This window comes from Hippocampus guttulatus, chromosome 10, assembly GCF_054856545.1.
Source record: "Hippocampus guttulatus isolate MCC_2025c chromosome 10, RoL_Hgut_1.0, whole genome shotgun sequence".
NCBI classification, from domain to species: domain Eukaryota; kingdom Metazoa; phylum Chordata; class Actinopteri; order Syngnathiformes; family Syngnathidae; genus Hippocampus; species Hippocampus guttulatus.
In genome coordinates, this window is record NC_141270.1 from 20,101,438 (window position 1) to 20,127,457 (window position 26,020).

The window sequence follows — 26,020 nt, forward strand, 5'->3', positions numbered from 1 at the left end:
ACCTTGATTTCAACCAAATTTGCCTCAGGGGTCATTTTGACCCGAAGACCACCTTTGTACTTTTTTTTGTACAGCTTCCATGGAAATGTGAATAAAAATAACATTTCAAATTTTCTGCAGTTGGGGCCAATTTAGGAAAAGTCATAAAATTTCAAGTTAAAAAAAATCATTTAGGGGGTTTTTGTGGCGTTTTTAACACAGTGACGGGTCATTTTGACCCGAGGACAACAGGAGGGTTAAGGCTAATAATTAGGAACACTGTGTACTCTAATTGTTTACAGGCAATACAGTGGACTGGCAACCACCACACTGGTCATCACTGTTGTACACTAATAATGTAGTTCCTTCTTCATGAATAGGACTTTGTAGTCCAGGCCATAAAGATAGGATTTTCATTTTGTGAGTGTGGAAATTCATCATGAAGGAACTTTTGTGGCAAAAGCAACAATGTGCCTTTTTGACTGAATATGTTCAAGATATTTTGAACATATTCAAATTCATTCTGTTGGGTCCGCTTTGATCAAAGGAATGGAAAGGACAAATTGGGCTTTGTTGGTCCCCAGACTTTCCCAATAGTACCAAGGAAAATGTTCATAAGCGCTTATGAATGCAAAAAGATGGCAGCAATGCACTACAGGAAGCTCTTCAACTCACTTCATTCTTCCACTGTGATGCCAAAGCAGACTTTTAAAATACTAGGCTTTGGCCTGAGCACAAAAGCAGCTCATCAACAGCTAATACGTTTTTCAGCGATTATATCAGCAAATATGTACATTTGCAAATCCCGAAACGCAAATATGTGGGTCTACTGTTATCGCTACGTGTTAGATACTCCGGGTATGTTTAACGCAGGTCAACAACAAGCCAAACTTTTTTTATTTATTCATGAGCCAGGAAACTGAGCGTCTTGCTCCTTTATTGCGGTCTTCTTGACGGCGTAAAGAGAACAACTGTGACACCAGCTCAATGAAATGTAGAGTGAAAAGCCATTGCTTTCGAAGGTGAAATGAAAGGAATGTAACTCAGGAGGACCAGTTGCAACGACCACGGTCAGGCTTTCTGTAATGACTCGTCTGAAGAAACACGGCATCTGCTACCCACAATGCACCGCGATAACTAAATGAATATTCTAAACACAATTACTAAAAATGAAATGGCCCGAAACTTTCACTGTGGGCAGAACAATGGGGGGGTTACTTAACAATGTAAGATTTGTATCATTACAAGAACTAACACTGGATAAAGTTATTGGATAGAGCAAATATTATTGCACTGTCTGCAGTACAACTTGAGAGGTGTCCAGTCTGGTCTTAGAGGGAATATTATTGAATAGGATGCTTTGTAATGACCAATCCATCTGCTTTAGGCCGTCAGTAATTGGCATTCTGAGCATAAGATCATTTGCACTGTAATACAGTGGGTTTGTATTCTTACAATATTGTATTCTTTTATCCGTGAGTCACCGACTGCATTTGTTCACTTGTCTGACTTGCATGCAGGAAGCGTACATTCAGTTCCCACTCAGTGACTGTAAATAAGATAAGAAAACCTTTAGTAGTCTCGCAATGGAGAAATTCCCAATTCACAGCAGCAAAGTTATGAAAGGAAGAAGTAGAACAACAAAATATAGGAGCTGCTGGAAAGGCAATGTTAGTGGGGTTGATTTTCTGTGTGTTGTATGATGTGCTCTGAGATGGATGGTGACCATGACCAGTCGGTCCACTGTGGAGTTTCTTTCACTTGAAGTCAAGCTCGGCTCCTCGCAACCTACAGCAAAATAAGCGGCATAGAAAATAGATAGACGGATATGCTAATGCCAGTGTGCTCATGTGATAGTAAAGACAAAACACATAGAAACAAAAGTTGGTACAAATTTAGAATCTTAATAAAATTGTTTTAAAACAGCTTTGAGGATTTGACCGACACAGCTTTACTTTGTAGCAACGCCTCCATGTTTGGGAGAGGACGCTGGCATGTGTTCGCCGCTCCTCTTTTTATTTGAACTAACGCTAATGTACTTTGATGAGCTGAACGCCAGCGTTTCACTCCTATTCTGCTCTTGGCAGGGGCCTAAACATGGACTGACCATCGGTGCTGTCTCGCTGGAGGCCCTCCAGCGGTTAAACCTGCTATTGTGCCTTGGTCTAGCTCAACGTGATGCCTTGGACCGCTACCATTCCGGGTTAGCCTCATTGCTTCCATCCACTTGGCTACTTTTCCAACCCTTATTGCAGCACAGCAGTCATTTACGAAAAGGACTTGAAAATCACTCCACTTTTCAGTCATTTGAAGACATTGCCTTCAAACTCTCTGGTTCGTCCCCTCTCGTCACTGCTGTAATATGCCGCTCTCCTAAACCGTACCCTGCCTTCCTCTCCAATTTCATGGACTTTCTGGCCAACTTCAGTGTCACCTCATAATCCATTCTTCTCCTTAGTGACTTTAACTTTCACATTGATAATAACAGATCCAAACCACTGGACCTTCTGAATTGCTTCAACATAATAAGTCAATTTCCCACATCCGAGGTCATATCCTGGATCTGGTTAGAGCTACTGGTATCACAATCTAAAAACTCTCCTACCATAACTTGCGCCTATCGGACTACGAGCCATTGCTTTTGATTTAAACATCCCTCTTTCTCTCTCCAAAACAAAACGTGAAATAACTTTCAGATACCTCAAATCCATTGATGCTCTGGCTCTCTCCACTTCTCACCGCCAAAGTGGAAATCTCCCCATCACAACTGTCAACCCCTCTGAACTGGTCACCCACGACAACAACACTCTCTCCTCCTGTCTTGATGAACTTTCCCTTACAAAAACTAAAACAGTCTCCTTCACCTACACTGCCCCCTGGTATAGTACTGAGCTCCATAAAATGAAATCCCATTATCGTCAGCTTGAGGGACTGTACAAGAAATCGAGTTTAACTGTCTGTCTTCATGCCCACACAGACTTAATACATTAGTACAAAAATGCAATGAATTCTGCTCGATTAAACTACAACTCAAATCTCATCCACTCTTGCTCCAACAATCCAAAATACTCTTTTTCAACCATCAACCCACTCCTTAAACCCACTAGTAACACCGCTTCATCCTTCACAAAATTCGGTAGTTTCCAGTATTTTTTCCAGTCCGCAATTGACACCATCCACAGTTCCTTCAAACTCCCTTCCACTCACCCAACATCTCCTGATCCACCTCCAGTTTCATGCAACCCACAGCACGGAGGCAGCTTTGCTTAGGGTGACAAAACGACCTTCTGATGACTGGTGTCTCAGGATCTTTTGCAGCTTTTGACACCATGGACCACACCTGTCTCCTCCTCTCCATCACAGCCGTGGACTGACAAATCACGCACTGCAAATGGTTCAGGTCTTATCCTTCAGACAGGACTCGAATTGTCTTGGAAGATGTGAGTCCAGGCTGCTTCTTGTCACCCGTGGTGTTCTCCTCGAGTCAGTCCTCACCCCTATCCTCTTTAGGCTTTTGTGTTATTAAAAAAAGAGGGATCAAGAAAATTAATTTCACAATTTTTTTCACCAAAATTGCCTTATGAACTTTACTAACTTGATTGAAAAAAAAGAAACAAAAACAAAACCAAATAAACATTTAAAATAATCTGGTTAAACAAAGGTGCACAGCATCTTATAACGGGATTCGGCAATTATCCGGTCATGTTCAAACTCATACCACCATTGAGAGTGCCACTAATTCATCCCAAATAAAGTTCAGATATTCTAGTAATTGGCAGTGTTTAATAAAATAGGTTACCTGCAATCCTGAGATTAGATGAAAATGTACTGTATTTTCACAACTATAAGGCACCATTAAAAGTCTTAAATTTTCTCCAAAATGGACAGGACGCCTTATAATGCGGAGCGTCTAGTGCAGTGGTCACCAAACTACGGCCCGTGGGCCGGATCCAGCCCGCCTCCACATTTGGTCCGGCCCTCCTGAACAATACCAGAGAGTATTTTGATTTATTTTGCAATAAAATTGCAAATTGCAAATTTGCTTTTGCAATAAAATATTCCTTAGTTATGAACTATTTTCATGATTAACTATTAGCTAGTAACAATTTCATAAACATACAGTATAACGTGACATTTGTTCCATCCTTCTGCGGTCTGTGCCGTTATCTGGCAACCCCAGAAAAAAAATCCTAAACCCGTCCCTCTCAAAGAGAACGTAATCATGGCGAAAAAGTGAGGTAAGAGAAAAAAAATTATTCAGAATACAGGGAATTTAACCCAAAATGGAGAAACAATTTTTTTTTCAATGCAAAGAAAAGATTGTCTGTCTCATCTGTCGGTGGCGGTATTCAAAGAATACAATCTGCGGAGACACTATGAATCCCGTTACAACAACAAGTACGATTTTTTGCATGGGCAAATGAGAGCAGACAAACTGTCAACGCTAAAAAGAGGAACGTTAGCTCAGCAAAACACATTTGTACGCCAAGCTCAGCTGAACCAGCAATCTGTTTGGTCTAGCTTTCGGTTTGCTCAACTGATAGCAAGCAGCGGTAAGGAGAGTTTGTCAAGAAATGCATGAATGCTGTCGCAGAGGTGGTGTGTCCCGAGAAGAAAGACGTCTTTAATACCGCGAGTGTATCAAAAAAAGTTATTTGATTTTGTGTGGGTTTCTGGGAAACAATACATTTTTACGTCTAGGTACTCTTGCAGTCACACTTTTGCTGTTACAAACTGCCCCCCCCCCCCCATCAGAGAAGCGAAAAGTTATGTGGCCCTCACAGGAAAATGTTTGGGGACCACTGGTCTCGTGTATGCGCTGAGTTCCAAAGCCTGACTGAGACCACTTCTGGCCGACACGCTGTTTATACAGAGAAAAGGCGGACGTGATTGACGACAGGCATGCAGAAGTCCGCCAATGAGTGAAGGGTGGGCGTGTAAGAGGACGCTAAAGCCATGTCCCGAGCAGGTACCAGTCGCCAATGAGTGAAGGGTGGGCGTGTAAGAGGACGCTAAAGGCACGCCCCTAGCAGGTACCAGTCGCCAATGAGTGAAGGGTGATCGTGTAAGAGGACGCTAAAGGCACGCCCCTAACAGGTACCAGTCGCGTGAGTACATTGTAAAATGGCTAAATAAAGTACAACTGAACTCAGTTTTGCTTCCGTTGCCTTTTTAAAAACATGTTTTTAGCGTGTGTCCGTATGTCTTAGCTGCTACCGTATGCTTTAAGCTAACATACCTGGTATGTTTTAGCGTGCATGCATCCTACCGTATGCCTCAAGCTAACGTGTTTTTAGCGTGCGTGCATGCATGCCGCATGTTTAAGCTGGCGTATGTTTTACCATGCCTGGCTGCACCCAATAATACAGTGCATTTTGTGTGTGACAAATACAGAAATAGCACCCGTTACTGAGACTGCGCCCAACAATACGGTGCGCTGAATGGTCGTGAAAATACGATTAAAAGATTAAAACCATGACATTTTCTTATTATTGATGTTTTCTTCTACCTCGTGGCTGTGTGTGAACTCATTCCGCTGTGTATGAACTCATGCATCTGTGTGATTATCAGGAAAGTTTGTCCATAGCAGGAAATGCATGATGTCAGTCGCCAAGCCTGATAGAACTAATTGTTTGCACAGAGTTTCCATTTTAGTTTCCAGTAGCTGAACAGGATTGTCAGTGTCAGCATCATGGGAAAGGAACGTCAAAGGAGGACAGCACAGACCCCCAAGCGAAGTTCATATCCTGCTTTTGTTGGGGAATTTATAGGGCTGAAGGTTTAAATTTGGCTTTTTTTTTTTTTTTTTTTTTTAAGGAGTCAATGGTGCTCCTGCGAGCCAATGTGGCGCCCTGGGTATAATGTCATACGACGCCCCCCCACCCCCTCCATTGATGATTTACATGCACTTACAAAGCAGTTTAATTTTTAACATTGCATTTAGATCAAAAGATAATGTTACACAATTTATAATATCAAATTTAACATGTTCCTAATTTCATGACTGTTTAATTTCTGCCAATTTGACAGCAAGCAAAGACAGCAGATACCTCACTTGCTCCTCCACAATCCAGCTGAGTCAGCAGATCGAGCGAGACTCATCCTCAGACACAGATTTAGTGGGATTTCTAATAAAGGGAAAACAGTATTGTCATAAATATACATGTTGTTCACAGCATTTATAATGTTTACAAAAGTAAAACAAATACATAAAAATGCACACGTTCACTACCCACACACAAATACACACACACACACATACACACGCACACACACACACACACACTGGTGTTTCTGAATGGCCTGAGAAAAAAAATCACTTGTACTCCAATTCGTTCACCCGTACAGCAATCCATGTTGACATTGTTTTGAACGATTCAAAAACTATAACAACTAAAAATATAGTTGTTATAGTTAGCCAGTTATAGTTATAGTTGTTATATATGCCAGCTATAAGATTCTTATCTTATCTTATCTTAAAAACCAAGTTGTCACACTCTTTGATGACTTCTTTGAGTTCTTTGATCGATGATCTTCATTTAAGTCTCAAAATCATAACATGACCGTCAAGATCTTTCACATTACCGTTTCCATAAATCGGAGTCACATGATGTAAACAAATTTATGCTTTGGTCATTGATTAAGTCGAGTCAATTTTATTTCCATAGCCTTTTATCACAGAAATGTAGCAACGGGTTTCACATGCCCACAGTTGACAAATATTAATGACATCCACGGATCTTAACTCCCAGGAGGGCAAGGAAAAACTCAAAAAATGTGGGGGGAAAATGTGAAACCTTGATGGGATAATCCCCCTTCCAGGATGACCAGGCTGTAATAATAATTCAATGTTGCCACATTGAATTATTACATACAATTTATTTGGAAGCAGCTTTCGTTGTGTGGCCTGACCCTCCCCGTCCCTCTTGCCAACCTCTACTATCACACGTTTATCCCCAAATCCCTCTCCCTTGCCTGTTCGGTCACACACAACATGTATGACAGCAGCAAGTTGACGTGAAAATCTCGACATGGAAATGATGCCAGTCTAGAAAGCTGGAAAGTTTTGTTTTGAGTTTAGTTTTTTTTTTCAGGGGGTGGAGGGGGGTCACCCATATTGCCCATACCCTGCCTGTGACCACATATACTCAATACTACATTGAAATTATTTATCCAGAATACCATAAAATCTGATTCTGTTTCCCCTAAAAACAATGCTCTTGTTAGTTTAGTTAATTCTGGTCCTTATTCATCGGTCACCTTATGCTGTGCTCATCCAGACACAAGAATCAAGATCCAATCCTTTGGGGTCAGGACTTGGGTACTTGGAGCACATCTGCCAGCTCATCGAGAAAATTGGTCAGCTGCAAGAGAACAACCTTCGTCTTCAGAAGCAGATCTATCGCTTGCAGAAGGATGACAAGATGGCAAAGACTAAAGAGGTTCTTCTATTTTTATTCAGATTAAAGATGTTTTTGGAAGAAAGTCTTTTGTGTCTTCAACGTTGACTTAAATATCAACTCAAAAGTCAGAAAAAAACCAACAACCAAACAGAAACACATTTGCCTTACCACCACCATTTAAATGACTGTCTCATTATTACTTATTTTTTTTGGAATGCTTACAACAGTGTTTCTTAACCCAACTAGTTCATATAAAACATTCACTGAACCCTTCATTCATGATTAATGCTAGAAATCCAATGTTACGTTGCATTATTTACTACACCAATTGCAATTAATTGGTGACTCTTACAATCATTAAAAATCCATCTTATCTTTGGTAGACCTGCCTAAAGGCACAATCAATCACATCACAAATGAACAGGAATTCCAAACATTGCATAACGTGTGGGTTATTGTTGTGCACCATGAGTCAAACTCCAAAGCCCAAACTTTAACCTGGCCAGAATTGATCATTTCTGGTAAACAGAAGGAGAATGCAAGTGTGAGAATAAAAAAGGTGATATTGATGTAGAATCAGAAGTAACCAAGTGTGTGTGTGTACACACACACATATATATATATATATATATATATATATATATCAATGAGCCTTGCACCTCATTTAAGAGAATTCATTAATTCATCTTCATCCTCACTAGGGTCGCGGGGAGGGGGGGGGCTGCTGGTGCCTATCCCAGCTGTCTTCGGGCAGTAGATGGGGGACACCCTGAACCGGTTGCCAGCCAATCGCAGGGCACACAGAAACGAACAACCATTCGCGCCCACACTCACATTTTTGAGTGTTCAATCAGCCTGCCATGCATGTTTTTGGAATGTGGGAGGTAACCGGAGGACCCGGAAAAAACCCGGGTCCTCCGGTTACCTTGCACGGGGAGAACATGCAAACTCCACACAGGAAGGCCGGAGCTGGAATTGAACCCAGTACCTCTGCACTATGAAGTCGACGTGCTAACCACTCGACTACCGGTCCGCCCCATTTAAGAGAATTGATATTCTAAATTTAAGTTAAGTTAAATTCTAAATATGGTGGCATGAGAACAACCTCCAGGTCGGTTTTGAAGCATTGAGGAGTAAGCAACAGGGAAAATTGCCATTAAGAGAAATGAACACAGCCTACTTGATTCTCCACCATCAAGAAATGGTAAAATTGGTATGCAAAAAGGCACCAAGTCCTTGACATGGCAGAAGGAAGTGATTTGCAGGAGGTCAAAGTGCACAAAGTATGTTTTTACGGAATAAATTTCCCCAGGTGGAACGACCTCCATAGCTTTACTCTGGCCAGTGGGATGATTTGTGTTCAATTAATTGGTTTCTAAAATTGATTCACACTGTTGCCATATTTGTTCATGAAATACGATGCCAACTACCTCGATCGTGTAATCGGGCCTAAGCAAGATGTTATTCCAGCAGGTGTAAAGTTTAGACTTTTCGCCAACACATTAGGTGGAGGGCCGGGAGGCTGTCAAAGGAAACATCCTTGCACCCAGCGGAGAGGCTCACCAAATTGCTAAACAAGCGCATCGAGGCTCGTGTGCACTGGTGCACAAAACTGCACCAGTTTTTGTGCCCTATCTGTTTATATGCCGACCAGAAGTTAATACGCCAATTGACACCGAATGTGCTAGTCCTGTATGCATGTATGCATCAGTGGCGATTGCTCTCAGACTTCAAGGGAAGCTCGGCTTCCCCTAAAATGTCAAAGAATAAGTGATCAAATATATGAATGTAAATTTCATTGTGTGCACGTGTCATTGACTAAATATGCGCTACAACGTGCTCAACTTTTGTTCCGAATCAGCTTCCTCTTACTGGTTACGATGCGACTCCCTTCTCATTCATTCCCGCAGCTTCGCTGTGTTAAATGGTGGACGCCAAGCGTCCGCAGAGCGTCTATTGCCCGGACGCCGAGCGTCTCGAGAGTTCAGGGTAGGTTGTCCCAATGCGTTGAACGGAGACGAGTCATTGGATATAAGCTGGTTTTTGTCCCACCCACGGACGCTCGGCGTCTCTGGGACTGGATGGCAGTGGGCGGGTACTGGACGCCAGGCTTTTCTGCATCAGATTGGATGATCTGTCTGAGCCTGTGTGCCAGTTTGATTGACATCGAAATGATCCAATCACCGACCTTTTAGTGAAGCAATCCGTGTGAGCAATTTTTCAATTCGCATTCTGTTCTGAGTTGAGCTGGAGACTTCTCCTTATCACCTTAGCGACACTCTTTGTCGTAAACAACTAGCGACAAATTAATCTTTTATTTCTGGTGGGTTTTATTGTAGTTGCTGTAGTTGTAGGACACTAGTTAAGTCCCTGGAAAAGACGCCCTGTTGGTATGACAGGGTCACAGATAGTTTTCTTGAAAAGGAACGGAGAGTAGAATTCACGTATAAATAAATGGACACATTTTATGATGTCGGCCAAAATTGAGCTTCCCCTCTTTGGCAGACCAGCATCCGCCACTGGTATGCATATCGTCAATGACAGGACTGGCAGACAGGAAACGCATTCGGCAGACCGGAAAAAAAACTAAAGTCCAGATAACAAACTCAGTTCAGATGAAAACAAAACGCAAAAGCAAATCTAAAAGTTAAAAAAAAAAAAACACACAACAAAAAACGGATCCAAACAGTTTGGTTCGCATTTCAATACCAGAAGTAAATCGTTGTGTGCTACTTTTATATTTAAATGAACATTGAAGAGCATTATATCACTCATAAGTTTGTTTTGGCCACGTTTGAATGTAGAACCTGTGTCAGGGACAGTGGTTACTACAGGGGACAGCCTATCATGTTATCAGGTTGCAGGTTGTCATTATTGGTCCATGAAAGGGTTAAAACTTGGTTGGTCACATCTGGAAATGTGTTTGGTTGGACTGAATACTGACAAGTTTAACAATAACAACTACAACATGAGAAATGGCAGAAGCATGTCATCACATACCCACCCTACCCTCGGAACACCCTCCCACCCCTTATAATGAGGAACCCAACTATCTCATGCTTATGCAATACAGCTGTTGATCTTCAGGAGCCCCATCTGTACCTTGTTGCCACAGTACTCTGGGCGAAACTTAACTCTTAAGAAAGCAGAGATATTTGAAACAAAACAGAGCCTGTTAAGTGACCTCATGAAGCAAAAGTACAATGATGTAACTGTGAACATGAATCCAATTTTCACTTTGCGTTGCGCTGCAACAACTGTGTGAACATACGGGTACAAATTCTGTCAAAATGGGACAGCTCTACTGCCTTGACTCTGATGCACCAATGTACCTGAAAGACAGCGTGAACACAGTTGAAGTGAAAAGGAGCACCAACTAAGTATTGAGTGCTGCACATGTACTGTACATACTTTTCATGTTTATCCTTTTCGGTTGGACAACATTTCTACAACTCCTTTCTTCGTATAGTCGTAATTTTTTTTCATGATATTCACATTTTTTGACCAGCTCCTGTATAGGTAAAGCCAAAATAATATGCTGCTTGTATATTTTCTCTCATATGCCATCACAGGACTTCTTCCAACACCATTGCAGCTGTGGTGCAGCCACTCTGGCCTTTGAGGACATAGGCGAAGTTTTGTCACTCAGTGGAACACTCTCTGATCTATCCACTATCCCAGAAATCTCTCGGCACCCGCTCATATCATCTCAGAGTAGTAAGTAATAAGATTTCCTTTACATTTTTGGAAGGATGGAAAAATATTTCTTGTGCTGGATATTTTAGTGTCAGTTACTGTAAACACATTCTTGTTTTGTAGTTTCAATTCATATATTCCATCCATCCATTCATCCATTCTCGACCACTTATCTAGGGTGGGGTTGCAGGGACAACAGCTTTAGCAGGGAAGCCCAGATTTCACTCTCCCCAGCCACTTCTTCCAGCTCTTCCCGGGGCATCCCAAGATGTTCCCACACTACCAGACATAATCTCTCCTGGGTCTTCCCTGGGGCCTCTTGCAGGTGGAACATGCCCGGAACACCTCACCAGGAAGGCGCCCAGGAATCATCCTAATCAGATGCCCGAGCCACCTCATCTGGCTCCTCTCGATGTGGAGGAGAAGCGGCTGTACTCCGAGCCTCTCCTGGATGACTGAGCTTCTCACCTTATTTCTAAGGGAGAGCCCGGACACCCTGCGGAGAAAACACATTTTGGCCGCTTGTATCCGGGATCGCTTTCTTTCGGTCACGACCCATAGCTCGTGACCATAGATGAGGGTTGGGACGTAGATCGACCGGTAAACTGAGAGCTTCGCCCTTTGGCTCAACTCCTTCTTTACCACGTCAGACTGATACAAAGTCCTCATGACAGCAGACACTGCACCGATCGGCCTGTCGATCTCCCGCTCTATCCTGCCCTCCTTCATGAACAAGATCCGAAAATATTCAAATTCCTCAACTTGTGGTAAAATCTCATCCCCGACCTGGAGAAGAAACTCCACCCTTTACTGGATGAGGACCATTGTTTCAGATTGGAGACACTGATTTTCAACCCAACCGCTTCACACTCGGGCACTGACCTAACAGCCACAACTCAGATCGGCCGACTCAACAAAAGAGGCACAGAACGTGGTCCACTTGGATTCAATGCCCCCCACTCCCTCATCACCCGGGATGTGGAAAAACCTCTGCCGGAGGTGGGGAGTTGAAACTCCTTCTGACAGGGGATTTTGCCAGACACTCTCCGCAAACCCTCACTATACGTTTGGGTCAGCCACGTCGGACTGGCATCTTCCCCAACCATTGGAGCCAAATCACCACCAGGTGGTGATCAGTTAACAGCTCCGCCCATTTCTTCACCCGAGTGTCCAAAACATGTGGCCGCAAATCCAATGATACGAACACAAAGTCAATCATCGGACTGCGTCCAAGGGTGTCCTGGTGCCACATATGGACACCCCTTATGTTTGAACATGGTGTTCGTTATGGACAATGCGGGACGAGCACAGAAGTCCATGAACAGAATACCACTCAAGTTCTGATCTGATTGGGTGTTCCTCCCAATCAATCCATTAGAATTCGTTTCATACATGCCAAAGGTCTTCAGTCGCGTCGGCCATCTTTTTCAGCACTCATCCATTAGACAAGAAATTTAAGAAGCAAGGAAGGGAAGGAGAACTTACATTTCACACTCTATAATGCTTTTCCCAGATTTCTCATCTTTCATGAAATTTTCTAATGACTGTGTCCAAAGAGATAATGAAAACGCTCCACCGACGCCTTTAAGCAAGACCTAGAAAAACAAAACTGGACCGAGGTCTACTCAAACGAAGACCCAAATACAGCGTTTGAAGTATTTCAGTCTACCATAATCTCTTTATATGATAAACATTTTCCATTAACTAAAGTCTCCAAAAAGTATAAAGACCCAAGTAAGCCATGGATAACGAAAGGCATAGAAAACGCATGTAAAAAGAAAAACAATTTATATAAATTGTTTTTAAAATTGAGAACTGAAGAAGCAGAAAAAAAATATAAGACCTATAAAAATAAACTAGTAAATATTATAAGAACCAGTAAAAGAGATCATTATCATGCACTATTAGAGCAGAATAAAAGTAACACACAAGAAATATGGAAGATACTTAACCAAGTAATCAGAAATAGTCCTAAAAAAATGTATTATCCAGAGTATTTTATCAAAGGCAAAAATACTATTTTGGAAAAAAATGCAGAAATAGCAACTGAATTTAATGAGTATTTTGTCAACATCGGCAGTAACCTAGCAAAACAAATTCCTGATCCAACAAACTTGTTTGAAATAGATAGATATGTAGAAAAAAACTCCTCCACGATGTTCCTTACTGCTGTAAAACAAGAAGTATCAAATATTGTAAAAACTTTTAAAAATAAAAAGTCAACTGATTGCTTTAATATTGATATGACAATAATAAAGCAGATTATAGAATGTGTAGTGCGACCTTTCACGCACATATGCAACCTGTCATTCAAAGCTGGTATCTTTCCATCAAAAATGAAAATTGCTAAAGTTATTCCAATCTATAAAAGTGGAGAAAGACATCGGTTTACAAATTATAGACCAATATCACTACTACCACAATTTTCAAAAATATTAGAAAAACTATTTTCTCGCAGACTTGATAGCTTTATACAAAAGCATGCGCTGTTAAGTGAGAATCAATATGGCTTCAGGGAAAAACGGACCACCTCAATGGCAGTTATGGAGTTTGTGGAAGCAATAGCCACTAATATAGACAACAAAGAATTTACTGTTGGGGTTTTCCTAGATCTAAAAAAAGCTTTTGACACAATAGATCACAGTATATTATTGAAAAAACTAGAAAGATATGGCATTAGAGGTGTAGCTTATAAATGGATAAAAAGTTATTTAGAAAACAGATATCAGTACGTGCAACTCAACAATAAAAAAACGAATCAACTAAAAATCACTCACGGAGTTCCTCAGGGGTCAGTGCTTGGTCCAAAACTATTCATCTTATATATAAATGATATCTGCAAGGTCTCAAAACAATTTAAATGTGTCCTATTTGCTGATGATACAACTTTCTACTGTTCTGGAATAAATCTGAAACAGCTCCTGACAACCGTAGAAAACGAATTAAACAAATTAAAAAACTGGTTCGACAGAAATAAATTGTCACTTAACCTGAAAAAATCGAAGTTAATTGTTTTTGGCACAAGACCAATCAAACACCAAGCTAAAATTATGGTAAACTCAATTGAGATAGAAAGAGCGTATGAAACCAAGTTTCTCGGATTAGTAATAGACTCAAAACTATGTTGGAAGCCACATATCGATAACGTAAAAAGAAAAATAGCCAAAACCGTAGGGATCCTCTACAAAACCAAGGAAGTGCTAAATAAGAGATCTTTGTACACATTATACACTTCATTATTATTACCATATATGACCTACTGTGTGGAAATATGGGGAAATGCCTGCAAAACAAACACACTCCCTATTCTCAACCTACAAAAAAAAGCAATTCGAATTATTAATAGATCAAAATATACGGAACCCACAAATCCACTATTTATCAAATTAAATACGATGAAATTTTATGACCTGGTTTACTTTAAAATCGCCCAATTAATGTACAAAGCACACAATAACCTGCTCTGCCAAAACATTCAGAAGTTTTTCGAAATTCGAGAAAGCAGCTATGATTTAAGAGGTACCAACTTATTCAAAAAACTCAAAACAAGAACAAACATCAAGCAAAGAAGTGTATCTATCAAAGGTGTTAATCTGTGGAATAATCTCGAAACGGACCTGAAAATGAGTAAATCGCTTGCTGAGTTCAAAAACAAATTCAAAAAAATAGTACAAACAACCTACATCAATCAGAGTTAAAATGATCAATTCAAAACATTAAATATAATGATAAATCAGAACTAAGTTGATAAATAGAGAAAGGTATATAAATATCCATTATGAATACAAGAGAAAATTGACACAAGAGTGTCAGGGTGTGGAAGTCTATAATCCCGATACAAACCAAAAGTTGTAAAAATATCACGGTTAAGGGTAAAGTATGAGCCTTAATGGAGACTTCTTTCTTCTTACTTTTTTCTTTTCTGATTGATATAAAAATGATTTATTAGATACAATCACATAACGGGGTAGGACTAGATAAGTTTTTTACTTCTTCCTACTCCCTTGAACATAATAACTGTGTTGAATGAAGATTGATTTCTTTCTTTTTACTTTTTTTATCTACCTTATTTTCTGTCAAATTATTACTGTATATATGTTTTATGTTCAATAAACAAACAAACAAACAAAATATATATATATTTTTTTAGCCAGGGGGATCGTGTTTGTCTGCGGCGATGGCTGTTTGAAAGTGCTCTATAAATACAGTTGAGTTGACTTGAGTTGAGTGTTTAGGATTAAGACCCATATAAAGAAACACACATGATTAAAAATATAATGTCTGCTGCAAAATAAGACTGCATGTTCTTTTTCTCTTGGACAGATTTTAAGACAGTCTTGGGAAATGTATAAGCATACAAACAAAAATTATTAGAGTTTCAAGTCAGTGGACTGGAGAATTCTAAAACCTGACTAGAACAGTCTGAATCTATCAAGGAATCACCACTTAATACATTTCTGCCACTTTTGATAACCTTTCACATATGACCATATTGTTTTAATATCTATGTTGACACCTTTCTGTAATGAATCTCATGCATATGTTATAATTACTGTGTTCCATTTTTAAATCCTGACCCTACAGCAACCCCTCATGCTTTTCAGTTTCCATGTTTACCTTGTCATCAGAAACCAGCTCCAGTTGATATTAGTCATGTGGGAATGTAGTAATCAGCCCCCAAATTTTACTGCGGTGTTTTCACTGCCTTTGCGGATAACGGCTGACATCACGGTGGTCCTTCAGGGAAATTATAACTAAATCAAGGGCATGAAGCAGAATTCCTGGCATCCTAAGTCATGACAGGAACATATACTGTCCCATGGCCTGTGGAATGTATCGGTTCCTCCTCTGAAAGGCAGGAAATTCGGCATTTTGCTCAACAGACAAGGAAAGCGTTGTCCCTGCTTTGTGAAACGAGGAAGTAACGCTGTAAAAGCCCGTATCACACACGCTTGTATATGTAATGGGCATGAAAAACTTGTAAGCTTCAAGTAGTTCAACCAAGCGTCTTAATTTTCCAATAATCAATCTGCAAGGTTTCATTTGTGCGGCATGCTTAGCAGAGACTGTAAACGTGAATTCCTAAGAAATTATTTTCCATGAACCTGTTGGATGGCAGCGGACAAATGCCAAAGTAGTCATTCATCACGCCTTTTAGCTCCCTTGAAGTTTGTTTTGGCTCTTAAGTTTAAAGATGAATACAGAATCTCACAAATGACTCCAACGAGTGTTTAAAGTTGTCATTTTGGGAAAGCATTTCTACCTGTTGGGTGCTCATTTGGTTGGGCTTGTGTCAAGTGAAGTTGGCATGAAGACTGTTGGCATGGTTTCTTCTCATTCTTGATTAGAATATCATGATAAGAAGAAGTCAGTTGTTTTAGTGCTTTAAGACCGAGATCATATTCCAACTGAAAATTCAAGTACAGGAAACACTTCAGAGTTCCAATCCCTCCCCTGCCATTTCGTACATAGACATGTTTTTTTTGGCGGCTTGGTGGAGGACCGGTAAGCACTTCGGCTTCACAGTGCAGAGGTGGGTTTGATTCCTGCTCTGGTTTTCCTGTGTGGAATTTGTACAGTATGTTCTCCCCGTGCCTGCGTGGGTTTTCTCTGGATACTTCGGTTTCCTCGCACATTCTAAAAATATGCATGGCAGGTTAATGGAACACCCTAAATTGTCCTTGGGTGTGATTGTGAGCGTGAATAATTGCTCTGCGACTGATTGTCGGGCAACCAGTTCAGGGTGTCCCCTGCCAACTACCCGAGACAGCTGGGATAGGCTCCAGCACCCCCTCCCCCCGACCTTTGTGAGGACAAGAGGATTAGAAAATGGATGTATATATTTTTAAATATTCAAAAAAAAATCTGTGAATATGTACTGAATGGTATTTGGTCATCCATTGTACATTGTGCAAGCATGTGTGTTCAGTCATCACACTGTTATTTATTTATTTATTTTCCAAAAGATCAATAAGATATTTCCATTCATGGTAAGATAAGACTGGTCATTTCAAAGTTCTTGTCTACTATGTTATCAGCGCAGACATCAGAAAATTGCAAAACCGTCTTGACTCTGCTCTGCTTACAGATTTGACTTGTGACAACTTGAGGCCATTCCCTCTGTGGAAAAGAAGCCTCAACCGAATGAGTTATAATGAGGGGGATGGTGAAAGCACTGAAGGGCTTTCCATACCTCATCGGCCGGTGAGTCATGTGTACATCTTGAAGGGCCCTGCAGCATTGTCGTTATTTTTATCATTTGGCGGGGATGGTCGGATATGAGTGATTGAAATGTTTGTGCTTGTTCAACTACCGATACAATGTGTGGGTTTCAACAAAGTAGTAATTTTTTCATGGGAAGGAGTACCATAGAATTTCACCTACTTTTTGTTGTTGTTGTTGCAGTGCGAGAGTTTTAGAGTGTGTTCAGAATTTTAAAAATCTGTTTATTCTGTCCCAGTGTTACAGTGTAGTTATTTAGTGTAATGTTCGTCTTTCATACAGACGCGCCTCTTCCCGCCCCCCGTCATTTCTCACTCCATTTACGTTTCACCCTGATACGTTCACATTTCAAAGTCCTGATTTCACGTAATCCATTTTCCATTTGCCCATTTTGCTTCCAACGAACACCTTTGTAAAATAAACTACATTATAATGACCAGTTTTTTTCCCCACAAAATAATGAAACTGCTGTCGTTACAACAAACGATGGGAAGCTAACTGCCGCCCCGACCTTGCTTATAAACAAAATGTTCAGCGTGGAATTCCCCTCTGTTTCTCAGCAACACATCTGATCGACTTTTAGATTATTGTACTTTCGGAGGCACGGCTCGGTCCTGAGCACATGCTCTGAAAACATGTCTGGTAAATGGAAGCAAATCTTGCAGTATGTCAAGGCTGAAATTGTTTCTTAGTTTCGAAAGGGAAAGAGAGTCTCCCAGCCTGAGCTCAGCCGAGACTACGAATTGGCAAAGTCGACGATTTTGAAAATTATCCGTAATGGCAACAAAACCATGGTAGAGTTCGAGCCCAACAGACTGAAAGATGATCGTAAACGGCTTTGGGGCGATGCACATCCTCAACTGGAAAAGGCACGTTTCATTTGCCGACTGAATATTTTCAGAGATTAAGTAGGAACGCTACAGTTGTTTGTTTCATACAGTTGTTTGTTTCATGGCTTATCAAATCATTTTTTTCTTCATACTGTATACACATAATTTACATGTTTATGCTATATTACATGTTCATGTTTTTAAATGTATAAATGCTCATACTGTATCATACGTCATAGCTGATGGCCATTTTATTGGAAATGGTTACAACGAACTACCCTTATAACGTCCAGATTCGTTATGTCCCTCATGGTACGTTGTAACCGGGTTCAATTATATACGGTACGCCTTTTTTGTTCTACTGCCTGGTAGTGAAGTTTGTGCCAACCATTTTGACTCTAGTGTGTTAGAATAAATAAATGTAGTAATAATACTAAGATTGTAAATCAAATTGACTCACAAAATTTCCATGATTTTGATCCACAGTTTTGTACCTAATGTTTTGTTCTTATGCAGCAGCTGGGTGATTATGACACATGGGACAAAGTCAAGGACCTGGTGAAGAAAACTAACGTGAGAAACAGGAACAAATTGGGATTAACCAGCACCTCACTGAAGATGTCCTGTCCACAACTCTACAAGTGAGCTTCAACCCTCTTGTACCGTTACAAGTTTTGGAAACATTTGTGTTTGGGTCATTCTATGCCATATTATCCAGTGGGTTTAACCAATCGGATTTTGAATGTCATGAAACTTGCTGTACTTGTTGAGAGTGATGCCACAACACAAAATCCTAAATTGACGGTCAATCGGAGTGCGGGTTTGGGAGGTTAGGCTAAGTTTGAATACGTTAGGCAAAAATGGGTGTGGCCACTCTCCTTATACAGTATATCACTGGGAACTCCTGGGTCACGCTTCACAACACAGGTATTTTGGGAAAGTGGAATTCAACAAAGAATCCAAATCTGCAATCATTTATAAAATTGGTGCATGTTTTAGTAACTTTACATTTTTGTCCTATCATTTGACCTTGATTTTGACTTTGTGGATCACCTTACCGTAACATAATTTTTCAGGAAATGTAATCAGTCACATGTCGCCGAAAAAAGGGGTCCCCAACCGGTACCAAGCCACGGCCCATTTGCTACCTGGCAGTACAGAGACAGACCAAAATCTTCTTTGTTGGTTTTTTTGTTTTTGCTTAGCGTCAGTCAAACACACCACCCCCTTCCAACACCACCAGCCCATCGATGACCTTCCAAGGGGAACATAAATAGGGTTGCGTGATTATATGATTGAAATATGTGATATAACGTGGCCAGTTTTCTTCTGTGTCATGTGATGTTGAAATGTGTGCATCTCCCGGGGTGTGGACTAGGTACCCTCACTTTGACACACGGCAGTATCATCTTGATGATGACTTTGACAAAAGTTTCTTGAAGCTTGGAAAGATGTTCAAACCGGTGAGCCGGCGATATCCATTACATGCTGACAATAGTTTATTCCATGAGAATAATAAATATCAGCGTCACTGACGGCCAAGTGCACGGGTATCAAACTCATATCTGTTTGCGGGCCACGTCGGGTTACCTTGTGGATAATAGTAATTTCTGTTTGAGTTTTAATAATCGACTTTATGACTGCCTTTATTCTTACAGGCCTGATGTGGGACAAAGGGAACCTGATACCAGAAATAGGAACTCCATGATTGTCTTGGGACACCTCAACAAATTGCACATCCCTTGGCTACAATAAATGTAGGTAGTGCAAATCGCTGTCAACTTAATTCTTCGGTGCCATTCGGTGGAAAGGTCTGTCGAAGCATCATCGTGCCACATAATATATAAAGGAAATGTTGATTAAACGCTTCGTTGATCTGTGGAGAGTGTAACTTTTTACAGAGGAGATGTTTTTCCAAGGGCCGACTAATAATTCCAATGCCAATTAAACACAGAGTAATAACAATAGGGAGAAAAAGATCCCACGTACAATTGCTCACAAGGATTGCTATATTTTCATTTTCCCTTTTCTTTCTTTTCAACCCAAATCTTCAGGATTTATTAGAAAGGAACTCAGACTAAATTAAATAAAGTTCCATTTTTGCCCACCCGAAATTCTGCATGAAAGAGCGGGTGTCAGATTGATGTCACAATCACATCAGTGCTTTTGATTTTGCCTGAAAAATAGTGCGCCGTGGGAGCAAGTTTGAAAAGCAAGACCCTCAAAAGACAATGAGAAAGAAAAGGCCAAATAACAGCAGGCACAAAAATTGACGCTCACTCTCACAGGAGGCGTCCTCTGATGACAACAGCTGTAAAAAGTGTCTGAGACCGCCGTTTTTAAAAGGTTTTTACACTTCATGTTGATAGATGGATTTCACCATTGTTATTTTTTAAATGAATTTTATTGTAAGATGAGTGATTCAACACAGCAGTATTATCGTGCGCATTTAAGTATGAGCATGTTGTTGCACGCGTAACCTTTTGGTCGATCACGTGCAACACACCCACCAACAGCATACACAGTCTGTTAGAGTCAGCATGCAATCTACCACCTCTTATTTGGGATATTATTACATCTGACCCATTATGTCCTGACACCATTTGATGCGTTCACTCCAACTATGTTTCTCATCCTCATTGTGACTGCCGGGGAATGTGGCCCGACATCCACGGCAATCACAGCCTGCCATGTTTAACCCATGTTGTCTCACATCTGTCCTGTTTTTTCTATCGTGACCTGAAACCTGATTGTGGTTGCCATGGTGAACATAATGTAAACAAAGCATAAGGTAGGGAGGACCAACTAAGTTGTTGGTGTACCAATCGCCACATGTATGCGATTTTTAAAAAAATTATACAACATAATGACTCTAAGCTGCAGTATGTTTCAATGACCCCTGCTCCAAATTTGAGACCGACCACTTTCAAGCACAAAGAGCAAAACAAGCAACTTTTTTGGACGCAGGCGATCCATACAGATTTTCATATACAGTATTGCAATGTCAAAAAAGTAAAACGAAGTGATTAACACCATCCATTTTTGCCTTGTTCTCAAATCAGATCCAGATTATCGTCATCTAGGATGAGGAGGAGAGCATCGCAGAGGATCCAGGACAGAGAACAACAAACAATGGAAGGAGCAACAAAGACAAGACATAATTAGGGATTGAAGGGAAGATTCCAGAATGAGTTGTAGCTGTACAGTATGTGGGAGGAAGGGTCAAACTGTAAACACTGTGACATTTATGTCTGACGAATTCAGTGGAAGAAGATTACCATACTTTTAAAACAACCTATACAACAAAATACAGTATTATATGCTCCCAAATTACTGTAGTCATATTTTCAGCAAAACATTTATTTCAATTTATTTAATGTGCAATATACAAATACAGTATTTAGCTCTAGTTAGGTGGGGGTGTAGTTAGCATGCTAGGGACAAATGTGGTGTTTCATATTTGTTAAGTACAGAGCATGTTGGAATGCATGCAAACATTGTGTGTCAAGAGTATGCTTTGATGGATTATTTTGTCAGGATGATGTATGCCGGAAGATAACATTTGAGATAAACACCGTGGGAGACTTTCTTCTCTTACACAGTATGGAACATACCTGATATCAGTTTAAGCAGCCCAACAGGAGCTGGCCTGCATCTCCCTTTCCCCTGATACTGTTTTACTTCTTGAGCTGGAAATGACTCCCATTCCCTCAAAATGTGCTTTATGTTGAGTCTAAATGCATCTTTTAACCGTTTCAGGGACAGCGATTACTACAGTGGACAGCTTATCAGGTTATCACGGTTACAGGTTATCATTATTTGTGCTTGGAAGGGTTAAAAGGTGTCTATTTGCATCTAATGACCAGCATGCGGTATGGAAGTAATACATAAGTTCAAAACAAAGTAAAGCAAATAAAGAAAAACATCTATTTAACACCCCAAACTGTCCAGACAAGGCTCTCTTTTTATTGCCCCCCCACCCTGAAAAAAAGCCGAACGGCAGCAAAAAGTGCTTAATGTCTACATAGCACCATCCAAATGTAACTCGGAGGAAAACGAAAGTGTTTTTCTGATATAGTGCATACCTAACTCCTCGTATCATTTGATTAATTGGATAACTAAAAACCTGTACATTTTTGGATACTTTATTATTATTATTATTATTATTAATGTCCCCCCCCAGTTGTTGAATTATAACTCGCAGTTGCAAATATTATTCATTAATGTTTGCAGGAAAGTATTATTTTTTTTAACTCAAGTTCTTTTGCTTTCTGTCATTTTGTATCCTTAACACACTTTTATGCAGTTGAACGTGTTTTTTTCCCCTTTGGTAAGGAAATAAAATATACATGTGATTTTTGTATACCCATCAGACAACTTTGCTCATTATTGTATGTTGCAGTATGCATATTGCATGGATGCATTTTCCAAATACAGTTTTGTTATGCTCTATGCTTGATAGAGAAATCTATGAACAAAATTGTATCATGTTTAAAGTTTCGGTTAATTTGGGCATGTCTGGACATACTCAGCGCAGAGGTGTCGGCCGTTTGGACGGAGGGCCTTTTCTTGAGTATTCACGTCAAAGCAAGGGGGGCGAACAGATGGAAGAAGGCTTGATTCAATCACAGAGTGGGAATAAACAAATTGGGAACAAAGAGTTGTTGAATACCAAAAGACAGTTTGGGAACAGCTGTCGCGCCCAGGTGGACATTTGTCATCAGCAAAGTCTGTGACTTGTGTATTCGGGTAGATCAGATCACTACCGAGGGGGCGCTGTATGCAAATCTTGGGGGCCTCGGTTATGTGCCTTATAAAGTGTAAAACACAAATGTGGTCCTTTTCAGCAGGCTTCAGTCTTCACCCTCAGCTGCAATTACACATAATTGCTCTGTCCAAAGAAGGGGTAGTAAAGGGTGGCCATGAGGGCTGTCATGATTTTGGCTTGGGGCCACTGTAGGGCTTCCCCTGCAGCTGCACACCTGTTGGTCGTTAGGTAATCAGTTCTATAAAAGGACTCCCGCTCGAACACTCATTGTCGGGTCATTGTTGGTGCTCTTTGCTACTGTCATGTTCGTTTGTTGCTGTTCCTTTGCTGCTGTCATGTTTGTTCTGGTAGTGTTTTGGTGATTGATAGTTTTTGTTTCAGTCATAGTTTTTGTTTGTTACTTTGGACTTTGTTTTGGATTTAGTTTTCTCTGTTTTAAATACAATTCGTCAAGTACACCCTGCTCCTCCCTCCTGCCTGCTTTTTGGGGTCCACCACCACCTTGCATCGTGACAAGAGCGCGTGAGCGTCTGCGTCGCCTGTCATTCTTTATTATCCCACCCACAGTCAGGATTTCATGAAATAAAATGCATACATATTCAGAACAACGCCGATATCACACTCGCAACAAATCTAAGTCAAAAGCAAAATTTTGCTTACCTTAATTTACTAGATAATGCAATTTTCTTTGCAGTGCCTTTGCTTTTGTGTATTCTCACATCTCTACTTCGATCTCATGCACCATAGCTAACAGCTAATCAGAAGGACCAATTTTCACAGACAGCCAATGGCATTTGCATACTACGATCAATGACTCATCATGCATAATCATAACTAAGATTGTGCAAGAACAGTGACACAGAAGTCTGTTAAATCTTCACAATTCCAACTGTTGCTTTTTACTTAGGTTTGTTCCTGTTTATATAATGAGTGTGTGTGCAAGACTGGTATTGCTGTGCATTTCCTTTCATGAAACCATGACACTCAACAATTCCTTCTGATGCTGTTTTCTTGCTATGGTCTGAAGTACTGATTTTGATTGACGTTGACTGTAAGAATTGAACGTTCTTGGTTTAAAACAGATTATTTTGGAGTTTGCATTCAGATCAATCGTACTTTCTTCTTTAAATATGCAGTTCATATTAAAAAAGGTTGTGCCAGAGTATCAATGGGTATATGAATACTGCATACTTGTGAAAATCTAAGAAATCTACATTTTACCCTCGGGGTGGGTGTCTCCATAGAGTGTCAATGGGTGACCTTAGCTGCACCCTGTCATTCCTCCACTGCAGTGAGTTTTCGACGAGCTTCCGTTTTCTTTTGTATGTGGGAAAAGCTCTTCGGGTCATTTCTATCAAATCTCTATCTACACAGTCAATAATGCGACACAACACTGCCATTATCAATGAAGGGAAATGAATGTAAACTGTTAGTCCCTGCCGGACGATTATAAATATATATATATTTTTAGATCTGTTCACTGACATGAGCTATGAAGTGAAAGAACTAACCCGTATTCAAACAAAGTTCACGAAAAGACAGCTGTCATTTTTGATTAACTGATGAACAGGACTTTCCGCATACATCATGTGCATTGGGGTGGACCATTTTCTCTGGACGGAAAGGGCAAATCATCGCTGACCAGTGATTTCGTTATCACCACTGAAACTGAAAAATCGTGATGCAATTTCCCTGTCTCCACTAATTCAGTTCGGATGTCCTGGCCATTGCTACATTGGCCCCATCGCAAGCCGCTGCTCGTAGTGTTGAGTTTGGTTTCTTGACATTGTGCTCGTGAAATGAAATTTACTCAACTAAATTTTTTTGAGGGGCGGTGGGTTATTTTATCAAATCCATCCAAGTTGGAGATCATGGCAAACTGAAGTCTGCTGGTTTTTAAAAGTCATCATCTGAAGTTATCGTTACATGCATTGCTTAATTTTTGTATCAACCAGAAGTTACAACAGAAGATGCTATTCTGTTTACATTGGGGTGATTCTCATTTTGTTGTTGTGGTCTCTGCTATTTATGGATGCCATGACTTAATTCTGTTGTATAAATGGCGACAGGTGGACACACAGGTTTATGTTACCTTCCACCACCTAATGAAAGAGCATTTAGTCTGCTCAACCTGCCACTACGTGTCAATGGCATAGAAACATAAATAAAGATATATTTGTAGTAGGAAAAGTATTCCTCCAAGGTTGATTTTCTGATGAGTATTACGCAGCACATATTGTATGTTGTGCAGTTGGGTGTGTATAGAAAAAGAAAATCACTGATGTTTCCAAATCTCCAAGACTGCAATCCCCTGCCAAATTTGCAGAGCGAGACTGCTTTTACAGGTGCTAGGTGCTGACTCTCCTTTGCCCAAACTGTCGTCTTTTCTTGCAAATTCCCCGGGATCTCTGATGCTTACAGGATTGAAGGTTAAGAAGGGCTAAAGCATAAAAATACATCAAAAGAACAAATAAAAATGCAGAATCTGGATAAGAGCTGATTAAAATAAATACTGTCCATCAGTAAACGCGGCTAAATTGACCACAAAAATTGGCTGATACAAATTCCTGCCGATAGACTAACTTATATTTCTTGGCTTCAATGACTATCCACTTGGGACAAAAAGAAAACATTTTATGACTAGATATTTTTTTAATTATTATTTAAAATACAATTTTACCATACAGTCCAACACAACCTTTATTACAGCACAACAGTGCGACTGTGCAGAAAAACCAAATCAAAAGATTCTACTAAATTGAAAAAAAAATGTCTACAGGCAGAACAGAGGCAGTGGTTACATACATACAGACTGACGCATCAAATAAAAGGAACAGGAAGATGTTTTCTCTTACGGTTCAATACTTCGGTCCCAGATGCGGGGTCACGAACAAAATGCTTAATTTCAGCTTGAATAGAGCAGTCTATGGTCAAATTAGGGTTATAATTTGATCAAATCACAGAGATTAGCGCAGACAATGTAAAAGATGGAATTCACAACTCTTTTTTTTACCAACTTGAAGAAACTTAGAGCTCTGCTCTGAAGAAACTGCACATTGGGGCGCTGTACATACGGCGAGTATCGACAGGCCCTTTGCACTGTATCCCATGTTCGTCATTGT

General features: G+C 40.3%; 1 protein-coding gene across 2 annotated transcripts in view; it reads left to right on the top strand.

The window, feature by feature from the left end:
- The window catches only part of LOC147199556 (uncharacterized), a 37,649-nt gene extending 14,288 nt beyond the window's left edge, over positions 1 to 23,361 (top strand). Inside the window, exons 3-8 of one of the 2 annotated variants that reach the window (XM_086122640.1) lie at positions 7,260 to 7,421; positions 10,955 to 11,099; positions 17,167 to 17,282; positions 18,647 to 18,771; positions 19,789 to 19,887; positions 21,193 to 23,361. In XM_086122640.1, coding sequence (XP_085978766.1) covers positions 7,260 to 7,421; positions 10,955 to 11,099; positions 17,167 to 17,282; positions 18,647 to 18,771; positions 19,789 to 19,885 — 645 coding nt within the window. In that variant the 3' untranslated portion in view covers positions 19,886 to 19,887; positions 21,193 to 23,361. The remainder of the gene's footprint in view (positions 1 to 7,259; positions 7,422 to 10,954; positions 11,100 to 17,166; positions 17,283 to 18,646; positions 18,772 to 19,788; positions 19,888 to 21,192) is intronic. The other variant, XM_086122641.1, reaches the window with a different exon arrangement.
- The last annotated feature ends 2,659 nt before the right edge of the window (positions 23,362 to 26,020 follow it).